Below are 17,311 nucleotides of genomic sequence, written 5' to 3'. Positions count from 1 at the left end.
CCAAATTTCCACAGAGAACACGTGATCAAGAAGGTTGCCCAACACACACTGAGTATTCGTTCGTTATTCACCCACCTAGAGGGCTACAGGGTTAGGTGAGCTACCTTCGTGTACCGGTACCTCAGCCGGGTTCTTCAGTCCGGATAGGTCCCACCATAAGCCAGGTATGTCAATCGTTCCGGCCACAGGCCACCGCCGATACGCGCTCCTCGTACGCCAGACAGAATCGTCCTAGGAAACCAGCCACATATGTTTTATCACTGTACTTACAATTAAATATTACGATTGCAGTGTCAAGCTAACGGCATTCGGCAAGGAGTGAGGTATTGGAAAAACCCCTGCTGACGACTGTGAGTCTGGAAACATAAATATCTATAGCATTCTTATGACTGGACATAATTTTGTCACGTAAAAAAATCTTTTATTCCCCTTACGGGTGTCGCAGCTTTCCATGTCAAATCCATTCCTTCCTTACAACAGGTCATAGTCATTTTCTTTGCTCATGTTGGAACACACACATACTTTATAAGGCTGTTGATCAAAGCGAATCTATCACTAAGTACTTCGCCAATAACTGAATGCTGGTGATACCAAACAATATTGAGTGAAAATCTGCAATACATGGCTATGTCTCATTTGTTTTTCTTGCGAGTGGTACCCGTGTGTCTTAGCAACAGAGACGTAAATGTCTTATAAGCGACCAGCTATTAAGAAAACACGTTGCAACGGCTGTGTTAGTGTCACAAGGGGTCTTGGTTCTACCAGCGCAGACAAGTATTGCTAACGATATCCATGTTGAGAACTATACAGGCTTTATAAATCGAGGTATGGTATTGCTTCCGAATGAAGTGGTCTTCCACACAAATACCTTGACATTGAATGTAGATGGTAATCGCCGGGGTGGTATTAACAGGCCGAAAGCGCAGTGTGCACGTCGCCAGCAGTGTAACCTCGTAATTAGGTTAAGGAACATGGTATGAAGCCGATATTTGAAAGTCCCTCATGCCACCGCTGGTTACTTTCACAGTATTTGTAACGCATTCTATCTCGATGCCATGTCACAGTTTCTGCGATATATCCACTGGGTTATAGCCGATGGCTGATTGAGAAAGATCACATATAGTAGATGGCATGCTATGTGACGAATCACTTTAAAAAGAAAATGCAATGCTATATTGAGGTCGTAAGAAATGTACAAAATGCTATGACCAATACACTGGCTTTTCAAATTTATGGTGTTACACTTTGTAATAGAAATGCTATCTGCGATTTGGAATCAAGTTTTTCCATTCAACCACATACCTGCATTGGATCCTATGGAGATGTCTTTTAATGATTACAGCCACTAGTGAATCATATTTGTGGCACTCTCATATCTCAAAACGAGTCACCTTTTTCGAACCTATGTGCAACAGTGGTCATAGAACTCCAATGTAATTCTTTAGGCAGCCTCTATGCATCTTGTAAATGTTCCTGAGTCTCTGCAGCTGTGTTCCAATTTAAGTCGGAACTGAGCAGAAATAGGATAGCGCTATATCTACCACATCGTGCAACCTGTGTAGAAACAGAGTAAGCTGAGTTAGTGCGACGGGACCATGTTTTGACCAGTCGGTGGAAAGGGGCAATGTTGTTGTAGCTCCACCAATAATGTATAATGTGTAAGGCCAACGGCAAACGAAGCTTTCTCCCCCACAACACACACACACACACACACACACACACACACACACACACACACACACTGGATGATTTTAAATAAAGACAGTGACAACTTATTGAAACTGGAAGAGTTTTGGAGCATTGTGGAGCATTTCCAAAGGACGAGGATTTCGCTACCGCATTGCACCAAACTACAGACAGTCTGAATCAGATCTGCGACCCCTCAGGGTGCATTCACATTTGCCACCCAAACATTCTCTCTGCCAGCGTTATTTTATATCATCCATCAGAGGAAAAAAAAACACGAACTACAAAAACTCTGCTAACAGCATCCAGGTAGAGAATTCGATAATATTTTTACTGTATCCCTGTCTTCCGATGTATATGTCGAAAACAAGCACCGTCAGTGTGCTGGCATCGAGCATATGCGCCAATCCCCATTAAATATACAGGTATTGATCCACTCAGTCGCCAGCACAGACCAGTGTAAAGTGTCATTGCCTGTATTGTAGGAGGACGACGACCATATCCCACAGGCTATACTATCAATCGCAAGAGGAGGTCCCTGTGTTGTTTCAAATATTGTTTTTTTTTTCTGCTGTAACATGTCCAAGCAGCATATGATACAGCTTCATACACCGCCATATATTTTGTGTTCTCTGCCACAGACTTCAAGGTCTGTGTCAGGTTCTAAACTGACATTAACAAGTTGTGGTCCATTGGCTCTGACTGAAAGCTGGACATCACACGGTGTAAATTATTATGTTGCTGCTGCTCCCCCCAACACACACACTGTATGATTTTAAATAAAAGCCAGTCACAACGTATGGGAACAGGAAGAGTTTTGCAGCATTGTAGAGCATTTTCTAACAGCTATCCAAAGGTGATTGACAGCCTTTACATTTAAACTCGTCTTTCATGGTGAGGGGATAGCTGATGGCTTGGTGTTCTGTTTCGGTTGATTCCTCGTATTGCAGTCATGTATGCGATCACTGTTTTGGTGCTAGTCATCCCCGGAAGGTGTTGTCCCTCCACCAAGACTCTTTCTCCATCTCAAACAAGTGATATAAGTCAATTTTTATGTGGTAATCATCAGCATACCAGTGGAACCCCCATTTTTTATTACATATTCGTCTAGTACGTAAAGAAATATGAATGTTTTAGTTGGACCACTTTCTTCGCTTTGTGACAGATGGCGCTGTAATAGTCACAAAGGTATAAGTACGTGGTATCATGTAACATTGCGCCAGTGCGGACGGTATTTGCTTCGCGATACATTACCCGTGTTAAAATGGACCATTTACCAATTGCGGAAAAGGTGGATATCGTGTTAATGTATGGCTATTGTGATCAAAATACCCAACGGATGTGTGCTATGTATGCTGCTCGGTATCCTGGATGACATCATCCAAGCGTCAGGACCGTAGCCGGCCGGAATGGCCTAGCGGTTCTAGGCACTTCAGTCTGGAACCGCGCGACCGCTACGGTCGCAGGTTCGAATCCTACCTCGGGCATGGATGTGTGTGATGTCCTTAGGTTAGTTAGGTTTAAGTAGTTCTAAGTTCTAGGGGACTGATGACCTCAGATGTTAAGTCCTATAGTGCTCAGAGCCATTTGAACCATTTGTCAGGACCGTTCGCCGGATAGTTACGTTATTTAAGGAAACAGGAAGTGTTCAGCCACATGTGAAACGTCAACTACGACGTGCAACAAATGATGATGCCCAAGTAGGTCTTTTAGCTGCTGTTGCGGCTAATCTGCACATCAGTAGCAGACAAGTTGCGCGAGAATCGGGAACGCAAAAACGTCGGTGTTGAGAATGCTACATCAACATCGATTGCACCCGTACCATATTTCTATGCACCAGGAATTGCATGGCGACGACTTTGAACGTCGTGTACAGTTCTGCCACTGGGCACAAGAGAAATTACGGGACGATGACAGATTTTTTTTTGCACGAGTTCTGTTTAGCGACGAAGCGTCATTCACCAACAGCGGTAACGTAAACCGGCATAATACGCACTATTGGGCAACGGAAAATCCACGATGGCTGCGACAAGTAGAACATCAGCGACCTTGGCGGGTTAATGTATGGTGCAGCATTATGGGAGGAAGGATAATTGGCCCCCATTTTATCGATGACAATCTAAATGGTGCAATGTATGCTGATTTCCTACGTAATGTTCTACCGATGTTACTACAAAATGTTTCACTGCATGACAGACTGGCGAGGTACTTCCAACATGATGGATGTCCGGCACATAGCTCGTGTGCGGTTGAAGCTGTATTGAACAGCATTTTTCATGACGGGTGGATTGGTCGTCGAAGCACCATAGCATGGCCCACACGTTTACCGGATCTGACGTCCCCGGATTTCCTTCTGTGGGGAAAGTTGAAGGATATTTGCTATCGTGATCCACCGACAACGGCTGACAACATGCGTCAGCGCATTGTCAATACATGTGTGAACATTACGGAAGGCGAACTACTCGCTGTTGAGAGAAATGTCGCTACACGTATTGCCAAATGCACTGAGGTTGACGGACATCATTTTGAGCATTTATTGCATTAATGTGGTATTTACAGGTAATCATGCTATAAAAGCATGCGTTCTCACAAATGATAAGTTCACAATGGTACATGTCTCACATTGGAACAACCGAAATAAAATGTTCAAACGTACCTACGTTCTGTATTTTAATTTAAAAAACCTACCTGTTACCAACTGTTCGTCTAATATTGTGAGCCACATGTTTGTGACTATTACAGTGCCATATATCACAAAGCGAAAAAAGTGGTCCAACTAAAACGAATCTTTACGTACTATCCGAATATGTAATAAAAAATGGGGGTTCCTACCTTTAAAAAAGGCAGTTGATATCCGTTTGACCTATGGCAGCGCCATCTAGTGGGCCAACCATAGCGCCATCTGGTTTCCCCCTTCAAGCTAGACAAGTGTCGTTCTTTGCAGTTTTTTCGTTTGACGCTTATTTCATGAGATATTTGGTCCGGTCACGATCAATGGACCACCCTGTAGTAGGGGTCAGTGAATTGAAATGGAAAGAAGGCAAAGATTTTTGGTCAGATGAGTACAGGGTGATATCAACAGAAAACGGTATAACGGGAGCAGGATTCGTTATGAACAGGAAGGTAGGGCAGAGTGTGTGTTACTGTGAACAGTTCAGTGATAGCATTGTGTCGACAGCAAACCAGCACTGACAAGGATAGTTCAGGTATAAATGTCGACGTCGCAAGCTGAAGGTCAGGAGACACGAAGTATGCGAGGCACCTGGAAGGGTAATACAGTACGTAAAGGGAGATGAAAATCTAATAGTCATGGGGGACTGGAATGCAACTGTAGGGAAAGGAGCGGAAGAAACGGTTACAGGAGAATATGTACTTGGGACAAAAAATGAGAGAGGAGAAAGGCTAATTGAGCTCTGCAATAAATTTCAGGTAGTAACAGCGAATATTCTGTTCAAGAATCACGAGAGGGGGAGGTAAACTTGGAAAATGATGGGTGATATGGGAAGAATTCAGTTCGATTACATCATGGTCAGACAGAGATTCCGAAATCAGATACTGGATTGTAAGACTTAACCAGGAGCAGATATAGACTCAGATCACAATGTAGTAGTGATGAAGAGTAGGCTGAAGTTTAATAGATTAATGGGGAGTCACAATACACAAAGAAGTAGCATGCGGAAGTACTAAGGAATGACGAGATTCACTTGAATTTCTCTAAGGCTATTGATACAGCGATAAGGAATAGCTCATCGGTAGGTAGTACTGTTGAAGAGGAATGGACATCTCTAAAAAGGACAATCATGGAAGTTGGAAAGAAAAACATAGGCACAAAGAAGGGAACTGCGAAGAAACCATGAATAACAGAAGAAATACTTCAGTTGATCAACGAAAGAAAGAAGTACAAAAATGTTCAGCGAAACTCAGGGATACAGAAATACAAGTCGCCGAGGAATGAAATAAATAGAAAGTCCATGGAAGCTAAGACGAAATGGCTGCATGAAAAATGTGAAGAATTCGAAAAGAAATGATTGTGGGAAGGACTGGCTCAGCATAAAGGAAAGTCAAACCAACCTTCGGTAAAATTAAAAGCGAAGGTGGGAACATTAAGATTGCAATGGGAATTCTGCTGTTAAATGCAGAGGAGAGAGCAGATAGGTGAAAAGAGTCCATTGAAGGCCTCTATGAGGGGAAAATTTGTCTAATGTGATAGAAGAAGAAACAGGAGTCGATATAGCAAAGATGGGGGATACAGTATTAGAATCAGAATTTAAGAGAGGTTTGAAGGACGTAAGATAAAATAAGGCTGAAGAGATAGGTAACATTCCATCAGAATTTCTGAGATCGTTGGGGGAAGAGGCAACAAAACTCCTATTCACTTTGATGTGTAGAATGTGTGTGTCTGGCGACATACCATCTGACTTTTGGAAAGATATCATCCACACAGTTCCGAAGACTGCAAGAGCCGACAAGTGTGAGAAATGTCGCGCAATCAGCTTAATAGCTCATGCATCCAAGTTGCTGACAGCTCATGCATCCAAGTTGCTGACAAGAATAATATTCAGAAGAATGGAAAAGAAAATTGAGGATGTGTTAGATGGCGATCAGTTTGGCTTTAGGAAAAGTAAAGGCACCAGAGGTGCAATTCTTACGTTGTGATTGATAATAGAAGCGAGACTAAAGAAAAATCAATAGACGTTCATAGATTTTATCACCCGGGAAAAGGCGTTAAACAATTTAAAATGCTGCAATCCTGATAAAAGTAGGGGTAAGCTGAAGGGAGAGACTGGTAATATACAATATGTACAAGAGCCAAGTGGGAGCAGTAAGGGTGGACGACCAAGTACGATGTGCTTGGATTTATGATCCATGACGAGTGTCAAGCTACCAAAAACTTGTGGTCAACACAATCTTGACCCAGTCCACAGCTAGCGGGAAAGCATGGGTGTACTGTGAAATGCCCCTTTCAACTCCTTTTTGTCTGATTGCAGTATGCTGTTGTCCACAGTGGCACTAGTGTTGCCCAAAGGGCTTCATGTAAGGCGAGCGACTGTGGGTGACAGACAGGGTATAGTATTTCGCCACTACTGTTCAATCTGTACACTGAAGAAGCAATGATGGAAATAAAAGAAAGATTCAGGAGTGGGATTAAAATTCAAGGTGAAAGGATATCAGTGATATGATTCACAGATGACATTGCTAGCCTGAGTGAAAGTGAAGAAGAATGACGTGATTTGCTGAATGGAATGAACAGTCTGATGAGTATATAATGTGGATTGAGAGTAAATCGAAGAAAGACAAAAGTAACTAGAAGTAGCAGAAATGAGAACAGTGAGAAACTTAACGTCAGGATTGATGGTCAGGAAGTAGATGAAGTTAAGGTATTCTGCTACCTAGGCAGCAAAGTAACCAATGACAGTTGGAGAAGCAGACTAGCACTGGCAAAAGGGCGTTCCTGACCAAGATAAGTCTACTAGTGTCAAACATAGACCTTAATTCGCGGAAGGAATTTCTGAGAATGTATGTTTGGAGCAGAGTGTTGTGTGGTAGTGAAACATGGACTGTGGGAAAACCGGAATAAAAAAGAACTGAAGCATTTAAGATGTGGTGCTACAGACGAATGTTTAAAATTAGGTGGAATGATAAGGTAAGGAATGAGGAAGTTCTGTGCTAAATCAGAGAGGAAAGGAATACGTAGAAAACACTGACGAGGAAGAACAGAGTGGTAGGACATATGTCAAGACATCAGGGAATGACTTACATAATATTAGAGCGAGCTGAAGAGGGCAAAAACTGTAGAGGAAGATAGATTGGAATACATCCACCAAATAATTGAGGATGTAGGTTGCAAGTGCTACTCTGAGATGAAGAGTTTGGCACAGGAGAAGGATTCGTGGTGGGCCACATAAAACCAGTCAGAAGACTGATAACCAAAAAAAAAAAAAAAAACCTGCATGATAGCCATGTATGTTAACATGCCTCTTTCTGGACTTAGTTTCAAGTCCACCTTGCGGATTAACGAGGCTGGTGAGCCAGGCAGCCTGGATTTGGTTTTCAGACGGTTTCCCACGTCCCACTAGGTGAAAACTGGGCTGGTACTTAAGTCCCACCTCAGATACAAATTACACAAGCATTTAGAGTACATCCAGACACCTGCAGATGGGATTAACTCTAGACATAGACAGATGGGGTACACAGATCGCATGATCGCATACTGGGGGGGCGATAAGTTTGATGATCATGAATGTGTAGTTTCTAAGACCTTAAATCAGCAACAACAGCATTACATTAGATCCCAATGGACATCTAGCTCCTCCCACCACCACACCCTGAAACCAAACAAATTCAGATTCCCCATTGTCCTTCCACCAACACTGCTGCTGTTACCAAGGTCGACTCTGAGATCACAGGTGTGGAGGTAGAATCTGAATTCAACTCCCATCCTGACACTGGAACACATAAAGCCCTCCAAATAAAAAATTTCAATAATTCCGCCATCCTTTCCTGAATGTTCACTGAATTCATCTCCACAAAAGACAAACAATTTAAAGGGACAGCACCAATTTTCCATAAAAAAAGTTAAATTCTCAAACTCGCAGTCCCAAATCCAGTCTTATCGTTGCCAAACCTATTGTATTATAATCACCTCACCGCTAACTGAAAAAACTCATTGTAAAGCCCTCAGTGCCCCAATCTTGTCTCCCTCCCACATGCAAAATCTGCGAACAGTCTCATCTGACCTATTCTTCCAAGTATAAAATCAAGCCCCCACCCACAAAACAAGAAATAACGGTATCCATTCATCCTATTGATAGCCATATTCATCGTAAAAATTCCCTTCACACACCACCCGCTGCTGAAGACCTAATGTTTATAACCATCGTTTTAGAGAATACTCACCCCCTTCCAAAGGTACAACCTCATATGCTACGGCTCGAGTGCAAGACTTAACGGTGTGAGCTGTCTGCCCTCTGCTCACTTGTGCCTGTGCCTACATGACTGTCCCCAGGCAGGCCTACAAGCTGGAACAACCTACCTACGCTACCCGTTACCCAAACCGCACGTATCGAATCCCAACGTCCATGCTAAAGTTATCCAATACTACTCCCACACCAACTGGAGTGCCTATCAGGAAGCCATCAGTACCCACATCACAAGCCACTCAAATTGTCTTCCAGTGTTGTGATGATGTCTCCCATGTTGCTACTTTTCTACAGCAGACCTTCTTAGATGTCATGCCCGCCCATATTCTAACCAAATCAATCTATCCTATCTGTCTCACTCTCCCGCAATAAGCTCTGTTTCTTCTTCGGAAGTCCCATCAGTAATACTTGCCCCTACAGACTCATGACTGGGATACACTCTTGCCACTAACAAATCCAGAGGAACATCAGAAACATACGCTGGGACAGGTGCAAAACACGCACCAGACATAACTCTACATTTCCAATAATCGCCTCAAAGTGCTGGGAACCTTTTCACTGGGTCACCAGCAACAATTCTGCACCTTACTGCCTTCTTCTCTACAATAAATATCCCCTACTTGACCAAGTAATCACTTCGCATACTATCTCTCCAATATCTTCACAATTCCTGACGACGCTTTTTCGACTTACCACTATTCCCTACGGTTCATGACTGTACAGATATCACTGTCTCACACCTTGAACCACTTTCTAGTACTTGGACAACATTAAATAGACAACTGAATACACTACTCACATCACGCGATATTAAACAAGTCCTCCACAAGAAATGCAGTACTGCTTTCGGTTACGACTGCGTTATCTATAGATAACTAAAAGATTTCTGGCCTCCTTCCTTCCCTTGCAACTCTCACGTCAGTGTTTAGGAAGGTCTTTGAATCCATCCTCTCTCAACTTCTGCATAACCACCCATACCAGCACCTGCCTCTATTATCCCTGTCCGCAAACCAGTGTGGCTTTCGTCCCAGTTTGTCTTCCAATTACCATCACCTGTACAGGTCACATGCATACTCAAGAAAGGAAGTAACCGAGCGAGGTGGCTCAGTGGCTAGCAAACGACTCGCATTCGAGTGGACTACGGTTCAATCCCGCGTCCGGCCATCCTGATTTAGGTTTTCCGTGATTTCCCTAAATCGCTTCAGGCTAATGCCTGGATGGTTCCTTTGAAAGGGCACGGCCGACTTCCTTCCCCGTCCTTCCCTAATCCGATGAGACCTATGACCCAGCTGTCTGGTCTCCTTCCCCCAAACAACCCCAAGAAAGGAAGCAGGAGTAATCCGATGAATTAACGACCCATATCACTGTGTTCGAACATCATGAATTACCTCGAGGAAGCGTAGCTCTTTATTCTCACAAAGTATTGAGTTTCATTGACAGAGGATCTTAAATTGATGCCATGTTTCTAGATTTCGAAAAGGCTTTTGGTACCGTTCTTCACAAGTGGCTTATCAAATTGTGTGCCTATGGCGTATTTTCTCAATTGTGCGACTGATTTCGTGATTTTCGGTTAGAAATGTCACAGTTCTACGTAACTGGCGGGAAGTCACCGAGTAAACCAGAAGTGTCAGACGTTCCCCAATGAAGTGTTCTAGGCCCTCTGCTGTTTCCAGTCGACATAAACGGTATACCGGTAAGAGACAATCTGAGCAGTCATCAGAAGATCAAACCAATTTCAAATTGATTTAGACTTGTAAAAAGTAGCAGTTGATCCTAAATAGTGAAAAGCCTGAGGTCTCCACATGAATACTAAAAGGAATCTTTAATATCGGCTATATCATAAATGGGACAAATCTAAAGACCGCCGACTCAACTAGATACGATATCTAGAAATTAAAGTTGCGAACAACTTAAATTGGAACGATCACACGGATAATGTTATTGAGAAAACAAACAAAAGACTGTGTTTTATAGGCAGAACACTTAGAAGATGGAGTAGGTCTACTACAAAGACCGCCTACGATACCGTTGTCCGCCCTCTGCTAGAGTATTGCTGTGCAGTATGGGACGGAAGACATCGAAAAAGTTCAAAGATGTGCAGCACATTTTGTATATCGGGAAATAGTGGAGAGAGTGTCACGGACATGATACAGGATTTCGAGTGGCGATCATCAAAACAAGGATTTGTTGATTTTTTTTTTTCCAGCGAGCTCTTTTCATGAAGTTTCTATCTTCAGCGTTCTCCTCCAGATGCAAAAAATATTTTGTTGACACCCACCAAGATAGGGAGAAGTGGTCATTGTAATAAAATAAGAGAAATCTAAGCTCACACGGAAAAGTGTTCGTTTGTCCTGCGCACTGGTAGTGTGTGGAACAGTGCAAAAATAATGTGTAAGTGGTTCGATAAACCCTCTGTCAGGATCTCAACTGTGAATTGCAGAGTAGCCATGTAGAAGAACAGGTAGGAATGTCTTCATTACTTTGTCAAAATCTGGGAAACTTACAACAGTCTTATACGGAAAAAAATTTTTAGCGCTTTGAGCAAGCACTACGTGCAGGAGATCAACTTTCTTCTGTAAACTGATTCATAGTGAGAGTACAACCAAGTCCACAATTATGCAACGTGGTTTGTTAAGATGGACTGCCATTGTGCACTATTAAACTGATGCTTGCCCCCCCCCCCTCCCCAACAAACACACACACACACACACACACACACACACACACACACACTGAAAGCACTCCACTAGCGCAATATCTGTGATGTCCGTTTTTATCGTCAGGTAGAGAATTCCATCAAAAAGATTCAAAACTACCCTTATCGAGACAGAAAAAGAAATTACATGCCCAGGAGACTGCATCAAATAAATTTCATTGTACCTCGCCAGCTACGTTGGCGCAATATTTGGCAGAATGATGCGTTACAAGAAATGTGCTTCCACACTGTGTGACGAGAGAGAACATTTTATGAATGTATAATAAGTTTGCTTTTCTATAAAAAATTAAAAATAATCTTGCAATCGTTTATGAGGTGTGCAAGATGCCGAGAACTTTACTGCTCGCCTTGTTTTTATGATGCATATCACCACAGAACATGTAAATCATGAACTGTATAATAATGAAAGTACTTAATTTATACTCTGCAGTCCTCATTTATGCCTTAATTACTACCCCTTCTTGGAAATGTATTAACATTCTCAAAGTTTCACTTTCCTTTCATTTACACACCTTTTATAAATAGATTAATAATTACAGTGTATTGGGAATTATTTCTGTTTAGTTGGAACGCACGTAAAATTTTTTTCTGCAGAGGGACACGACCCCCAACCCGCAGATTACCGTTGCGTATTCTTTCTGCTATGCCAACCACTGCCTGGAAACTATGCTAACACAAAGGGCTTTAGCCTTGTCCGACCCACGCCAGAAATGCTAGTTTCTTCCAAACACTTGGTGACCCGGAGATCGTACTTCTGTCACTTTAATTTCTGGCCAAGCCTTCTATATAATATAAGTGGGGCGAAGTCGGTGTTGAGTAGTTGCGGTCCAATTTTGAGTGATTGTTGGGCGTGGCTTGCACTTTACATAAACAAACCCAAAAATGTAGTTTTAAAAATCTAGTGTTTCAACATTTGTATTTGAGATAGTCGATATTATAAAGTACAAGACATAAAAATAATGCTCTACATTCAATACAATGATCATTACAGATGGTATTAAAATGTAATGAACATTTTAAAGGTTAATCTCTTGCTTCTTGGCATTTGAGAAATATCAGTCAATATAACTTTTTGACAACTTGTTGGTGTTTGCTATTACCTGACAGATTTCTCTCAGTTTTTCAGATTTGTTCGATCTATTTTCTATTTTCAGTACTCTGTGTCAGTCTATACCATTACTGGTCTATGAAGAAAATATATTGCGTGTATTTGTAGCTATATTTATTGGATTGTATCCACTTTAAGTCACAATCAGTATCATAACAACTTTTAGCAGTTTTAAAAATTACAATTTCTTTCAGGTGTCAAAAGATGATAAGCATTCAAGATATGTCTGTCCTAAATGTGTGCACAAGATCGACTTGTTTTATGTGTTCAAGACCAATTGTAAAAGAGCTGATAAACTTCAGAAATTGTCAAAAGACAGAGTGCCACAAAGGGGAAAGATAGGCATTCGTGCCAGTAATGAGGTGAGTTTGTGACAGTATGTATAATTTTTTGCTTCAAGTCCCACAGACAATACCACCAATTGTAAGCACAAAATAAATAAATGAAATATTGTATAAAGCAAATTTGGAACACTCATCTATTTTTGTTTGAAGTAATTGCTTTTGTCTTTTCAGGACATCCAGGTTGTAGGCAGTAGTGAAAAGACGCTGTATGGAGTCCTGGATGAGCAGGTCAATGAAGAATACCAAGATCCAAATCAGACATGGTTATCAAATAGTCCCAGTGTTTTGAAAAACCCATCTCAAGATATAATTAACACAGAACACAGTAAAAATCCTAGTAATAACTGCTGCTACTTAACAGGAGTTTATCATTACCATGATAATGACGAAGAATGTATGCTAGAAGAAGTAGTTTTCCCACCAGAAGATCTGAGACATGCTGATGAATCAGTTACACCATTACTGAACAACACTTGTCCCTCAGATAATGGTACATCTGGAACTGAAACACCAACATCAACGTATGCTGATTCCTCTGGGGCCCTTGTTGCAGAAAATGATGAAAATCAGAGAAATACCAATAATATCCTGTCTAATTCTTCCTGTGTTACAAGTACATGTGCATCAAGTGTGTATTCGGACGAGGTTATGTGGACATCATCCGAAATCACACACCATACAGTTCAACAACAAGTTTCAAACAATTCTTCAGATGTTTCTAAGAGTGACTGTGTTGGACAGTCATTTGTGTTAAATGTGGATTGGAATGAACTATCTGACTATAAAAATGGAGCATATAATGTAATATATCTAACAGGTTTGAACGAAAATGGAGAGAGTACTAATTTCTTAATTTATACTGACAAAGTGTTCTACACCAATGCAATCTTGTATGATGCCTTCTTGCATGATTTACCCTTGCAAACAGTTCTTGAAGGACCCACATTCGTTCCTTCCTTCTCCCCAAGTTTTATTAGATGCTCCTACTGCGAAAAACTGTTCAGATGTATGAGGAGTCATGTCTTGCATAAAAGTGTTTGTCAGAAGTTCTTTCAGTGCAGACATTGTAGGAAGAAATTTGTTTCAAAAATTTTAAGACAGCTCCATTATCTAAATGAATGTGTTTTTAGAAGGGTATGTCATGATCATGGGTATGCTCAGGGCCAAACACATAAAGTAACAGAGCAAACTTTAATGAGAATGGCAAAGGTTCATTTGCACAGACTACACATTTGCACCAAGTGCAATAATATTTTCAGAACTGATGGCCATCTGATTAAACATAAGACAACCTGCCAAAGAAGACCATATCATTGCAGATCACTTCTAAGAGTTTCTAGGACATGTGAGAGCCTAAAATGCTTTGGAAGCAGAACATTAAAAAACCTAGACATGTATCCAATTAATAATCTTATAAAAGATTCTTATATGGCTAATGTTAAAAGCATAAGCTCCACTACTAATGCTGAAAGTAATCACTGCATGCTCAGGAGTAATAACTTGTCAGTTAAGACACGTTCTGCAGTCTCCACCCAAAGTAAAACTACTGTTAAGAGAAAAGATATATCTGACAGCACATCAGTTTTGTATGCTGTTGGCCTTGTGAAGAAGAATTAGCTTGCTTATTATCATTACAGATGGAAAAATTCATACTTAAAACTCCAGAAATAAATGTGAATGGAGTTTTACTGACTAACCTCAGATACCTTAAATTGTGAGATTCCTTTTCTAGTTGCTAGAGGAAATAAAAGAAAGCAGCATTCAGGAGTGTCAAAGAAAAATAATCCTCGTATTTTGAAAGTGTGAGATACACATTTATTTATTTCATACTGCCTTCACATCATCACACTATGTTGTGGCTAGCTTCTGTTCATCTGAACACAGCTTTGGGTTTTCATAAAAAAATCATATCTATTAAATTAATTATATTATATATGATTTGTATTCAATAATACACAGGATAATTGTTGTTGATGTACTTATTGAATCTCCAAAGTCAATTATTTATGTATATAGGTAAAACAATTGACATACCTCGTAAGATTTTCTGAAATGTTTTATTTGTCTATATAAACTTCATTGTCTCAGGTAATATTGCAATACTTCTGTTAAGAAAATGATTACGTGGAACAACATTTTGAATAAAACATTTATTATATTTCTGTTATACAGATATGCATGTTTAGATAGTCATTGACTGTTTAAAGCTTTTTGACCCTTGATTTGATATAAATATTTTCATGTTTGCTAATGAAGTTTGCTGTCTTTTGATGAAATGTTCACTGTCAGATGTGTACATATTTAGCTTTCCTCGATTGTCAAGAAGTTTACTCACTATCCTCAGTTTGTGAAAACAATGACAACAATTGGAGGCCATTTTATTTGTGCTTAAGATAAAAAAGGTATGATTTTATAGCATCCATAGTTACTATATTAGGGAAAATCCAATACAGTGAAATGAATGTAAAACTTAATAATTAAGTCCATCTACTGTCTTTTAATTTCCCAATGTACATTTCAGAGTACAGATTCATCATAGGGTTTCAGCTGGTTTTCGAATTTTGCTAATATTGTTGTATTTGCTATCAGAACAAAGAAAATTCTACATGTTGTTTACACTAATCGTATAGTGGTTTCTTCTTTGTCATGTCAACATACAAGAAATGCATATGTATGAATGTTGCTGATACGATATTGTATATGACATCACAGTGAAATAACTAGTCCATGACAATTGTAAACTACATGTGGAAGCTACTTCACTGCAATGGCAAATACAAGTGTCAGCAAAATTCACAGATACACATTTGTGGTATGTTTCATTACAATGATGGTCGTTCAGTGACCAACTGCTGAAGCTGTGTTTTGAATGGTACCTTGGTGAAGTAAGTACACTATCGAAAAAGCAGCAAATGTACTTTATCAATGAGTTTAAAGGTATTAATTAATCACAACCAGGCTACTGGAGCAGAAAACATAAGTCATTCCATTTCTAAAATGTACTGTCATAGACATAAAACCGAGCTGCTGCAGAGAATAAGTCGAAGTCATTCACTTAAGGCATGCAATATGATTGGTCACCCCCCACAGAATACTAAAAGTGGCAAAAATGCACGGTCTTGCAACACTGTAAGCTGCGGAAGTGTAAGAAGGAAGTGTTGTCATTCTTCACGAACTGTTAGTGCTGTATCTGCTCGTGGTCTGTAGTAGGTTTCGTGCAATGTAGAAATAAAGTCACGAGATTGTTTCCACTCCATTCCCTATATTATTAAATCCCATTTCGGTGGACAGCTAAAGATATCAGTGTGTTGGAACATTTGAGGTAAATCACATCACTTTCTAACCCACCTGTAATAGCAAAAACTTCCAGAAACATTTCCGTAAAGCAGCTCGACGCGATATCAAGATCACCTGCTTGTTACACGCAGCTCGCTGCCGGACATCAGGCAGTTTCTGACCAGGCAACTGCGGAATGGCATTGTGAGTTTGTTCATCAAAAGTCATTTTCTTATTCCAAGTTTTAGTATTCATCTTGCAGATACGTATTGGGGCTTGCATACTTGAAACTCATGCACGTAAATACTTTAGGATTAAAGGAGACCACTCACTGAGAAGCAGAAGTTTTGAGTTGTTCGTAGGCACACACAAAAGAAAGAAACATTGCTAGCTTTCGGATTTTATCCTTTGATGAGGTAGAGTAAAACAAAATACAAAATGGTTCAAATGGCTCTGAGCACTATGGGACTTAACATCTGAGGTCATCAGTCCCCTAGAATTTAAAACTACTTAAACCTAACTAACCTAAGGACATCACACACATCCATGCCCGAGGCAGGATTCGAACCTGCGACCGTAGCAGTCGCGCGATTCCGGACTACAGAGCCCAGAACCGCATGGCCACCGCGGCCGGCAAAACAAAATACAGATTCATGCCTCTGCCCTTACATGGTGTCAGCTAGATTGGTTACGTAGTCAGTTTACTGGCACCAAGTAGGTCATAGGTGCATGTGTGTGTGATGTTACTGTAGCTCGTCAAGGGATAAAACCCGAAAACTAGTAAGTTTTCTTCCTCTTGAATGTGGCTATCGACAACTCAACACTTCTGCTTTTCGGTGAGTGGTTTCCTTCTATCTTAAAGTATTTACATTCTATAAAAACGTTTCTATAACACTGAAAATTATGAACGTTGCTCAAGTCAGGGTGTATACGAGCCGAGACAACCGGGAGATCCGGGAGAAACCCGGGAATTTTTTCATCCGGGAGAAAACCGGGAAGAACCCGGGAATTTTTCATTGTTTTAGTTTTCAGCTAAATTTTTGTGATTCTGACTGGTAAGAACCAATACTCTAACAAAGGATGTTACTGTATTCCGCTATTGCAGAATAATACTGCAGCAACGAAACATGAACGAGAGGGGAAAAAACAACCTTGAGTTGCAAAGGAAATGCGCCGTATAGAACAACAAAACACAGTGCTCATACAAGCGTCTGCCAACAGCAAAGTGTGTCTAAGGCTTTAGGAAGACAATACAATACTT

At 40.7% G+C, this 17,311-nt stretch overlaps 1 protein-coding gene across 1 annotated transcript in view; it reads left to right on the top strand.

Annotated features, from left to right (window-relative positions):
• Positions 1-15,221, top strand: part of LOC124596339 — a 145,191-nt gene extending 129,970 nt beyond the window's left edge. The window contains exons 2-3 of the mRNA XM_047135442.1: positions 12,625-12,792; positions 12,946-15,221. Coding sequence (XP_046991398.1) covers positions 12,625-12,792; positions 12,946-14,391 — 1,614 coding nt within the window. The 3' untranslated portion in view covers positions 14,392-15,221. The remainder of the gene's footprint in view (positions 1-12,624; positions 12,793-12,945) is intronic.
• The last annotated feature ends 2,090 nt before the right edge of the window (positions 15,222-17,311 follow it).

Source organism: Schistocerca americana, chromosome 2 (assembly GCF_021461395.2).
Source record: "Schistocerca americana isolate TAMUIC-IGC-003095 chromosome 2, iqSchAmer2.1, whole genome shotgun sequence".
NCBI lineage: Eukaryota > Metazoa > Arthropoda > Insecta > Orthoptera > Acrididae > Schistocerca > Schistocerca americana.
The sequence above is the reverse complement of the archived record's forward strand: the minus strand, read 5'-3'. Positions and strand labels throughout refer to the sequence as shown.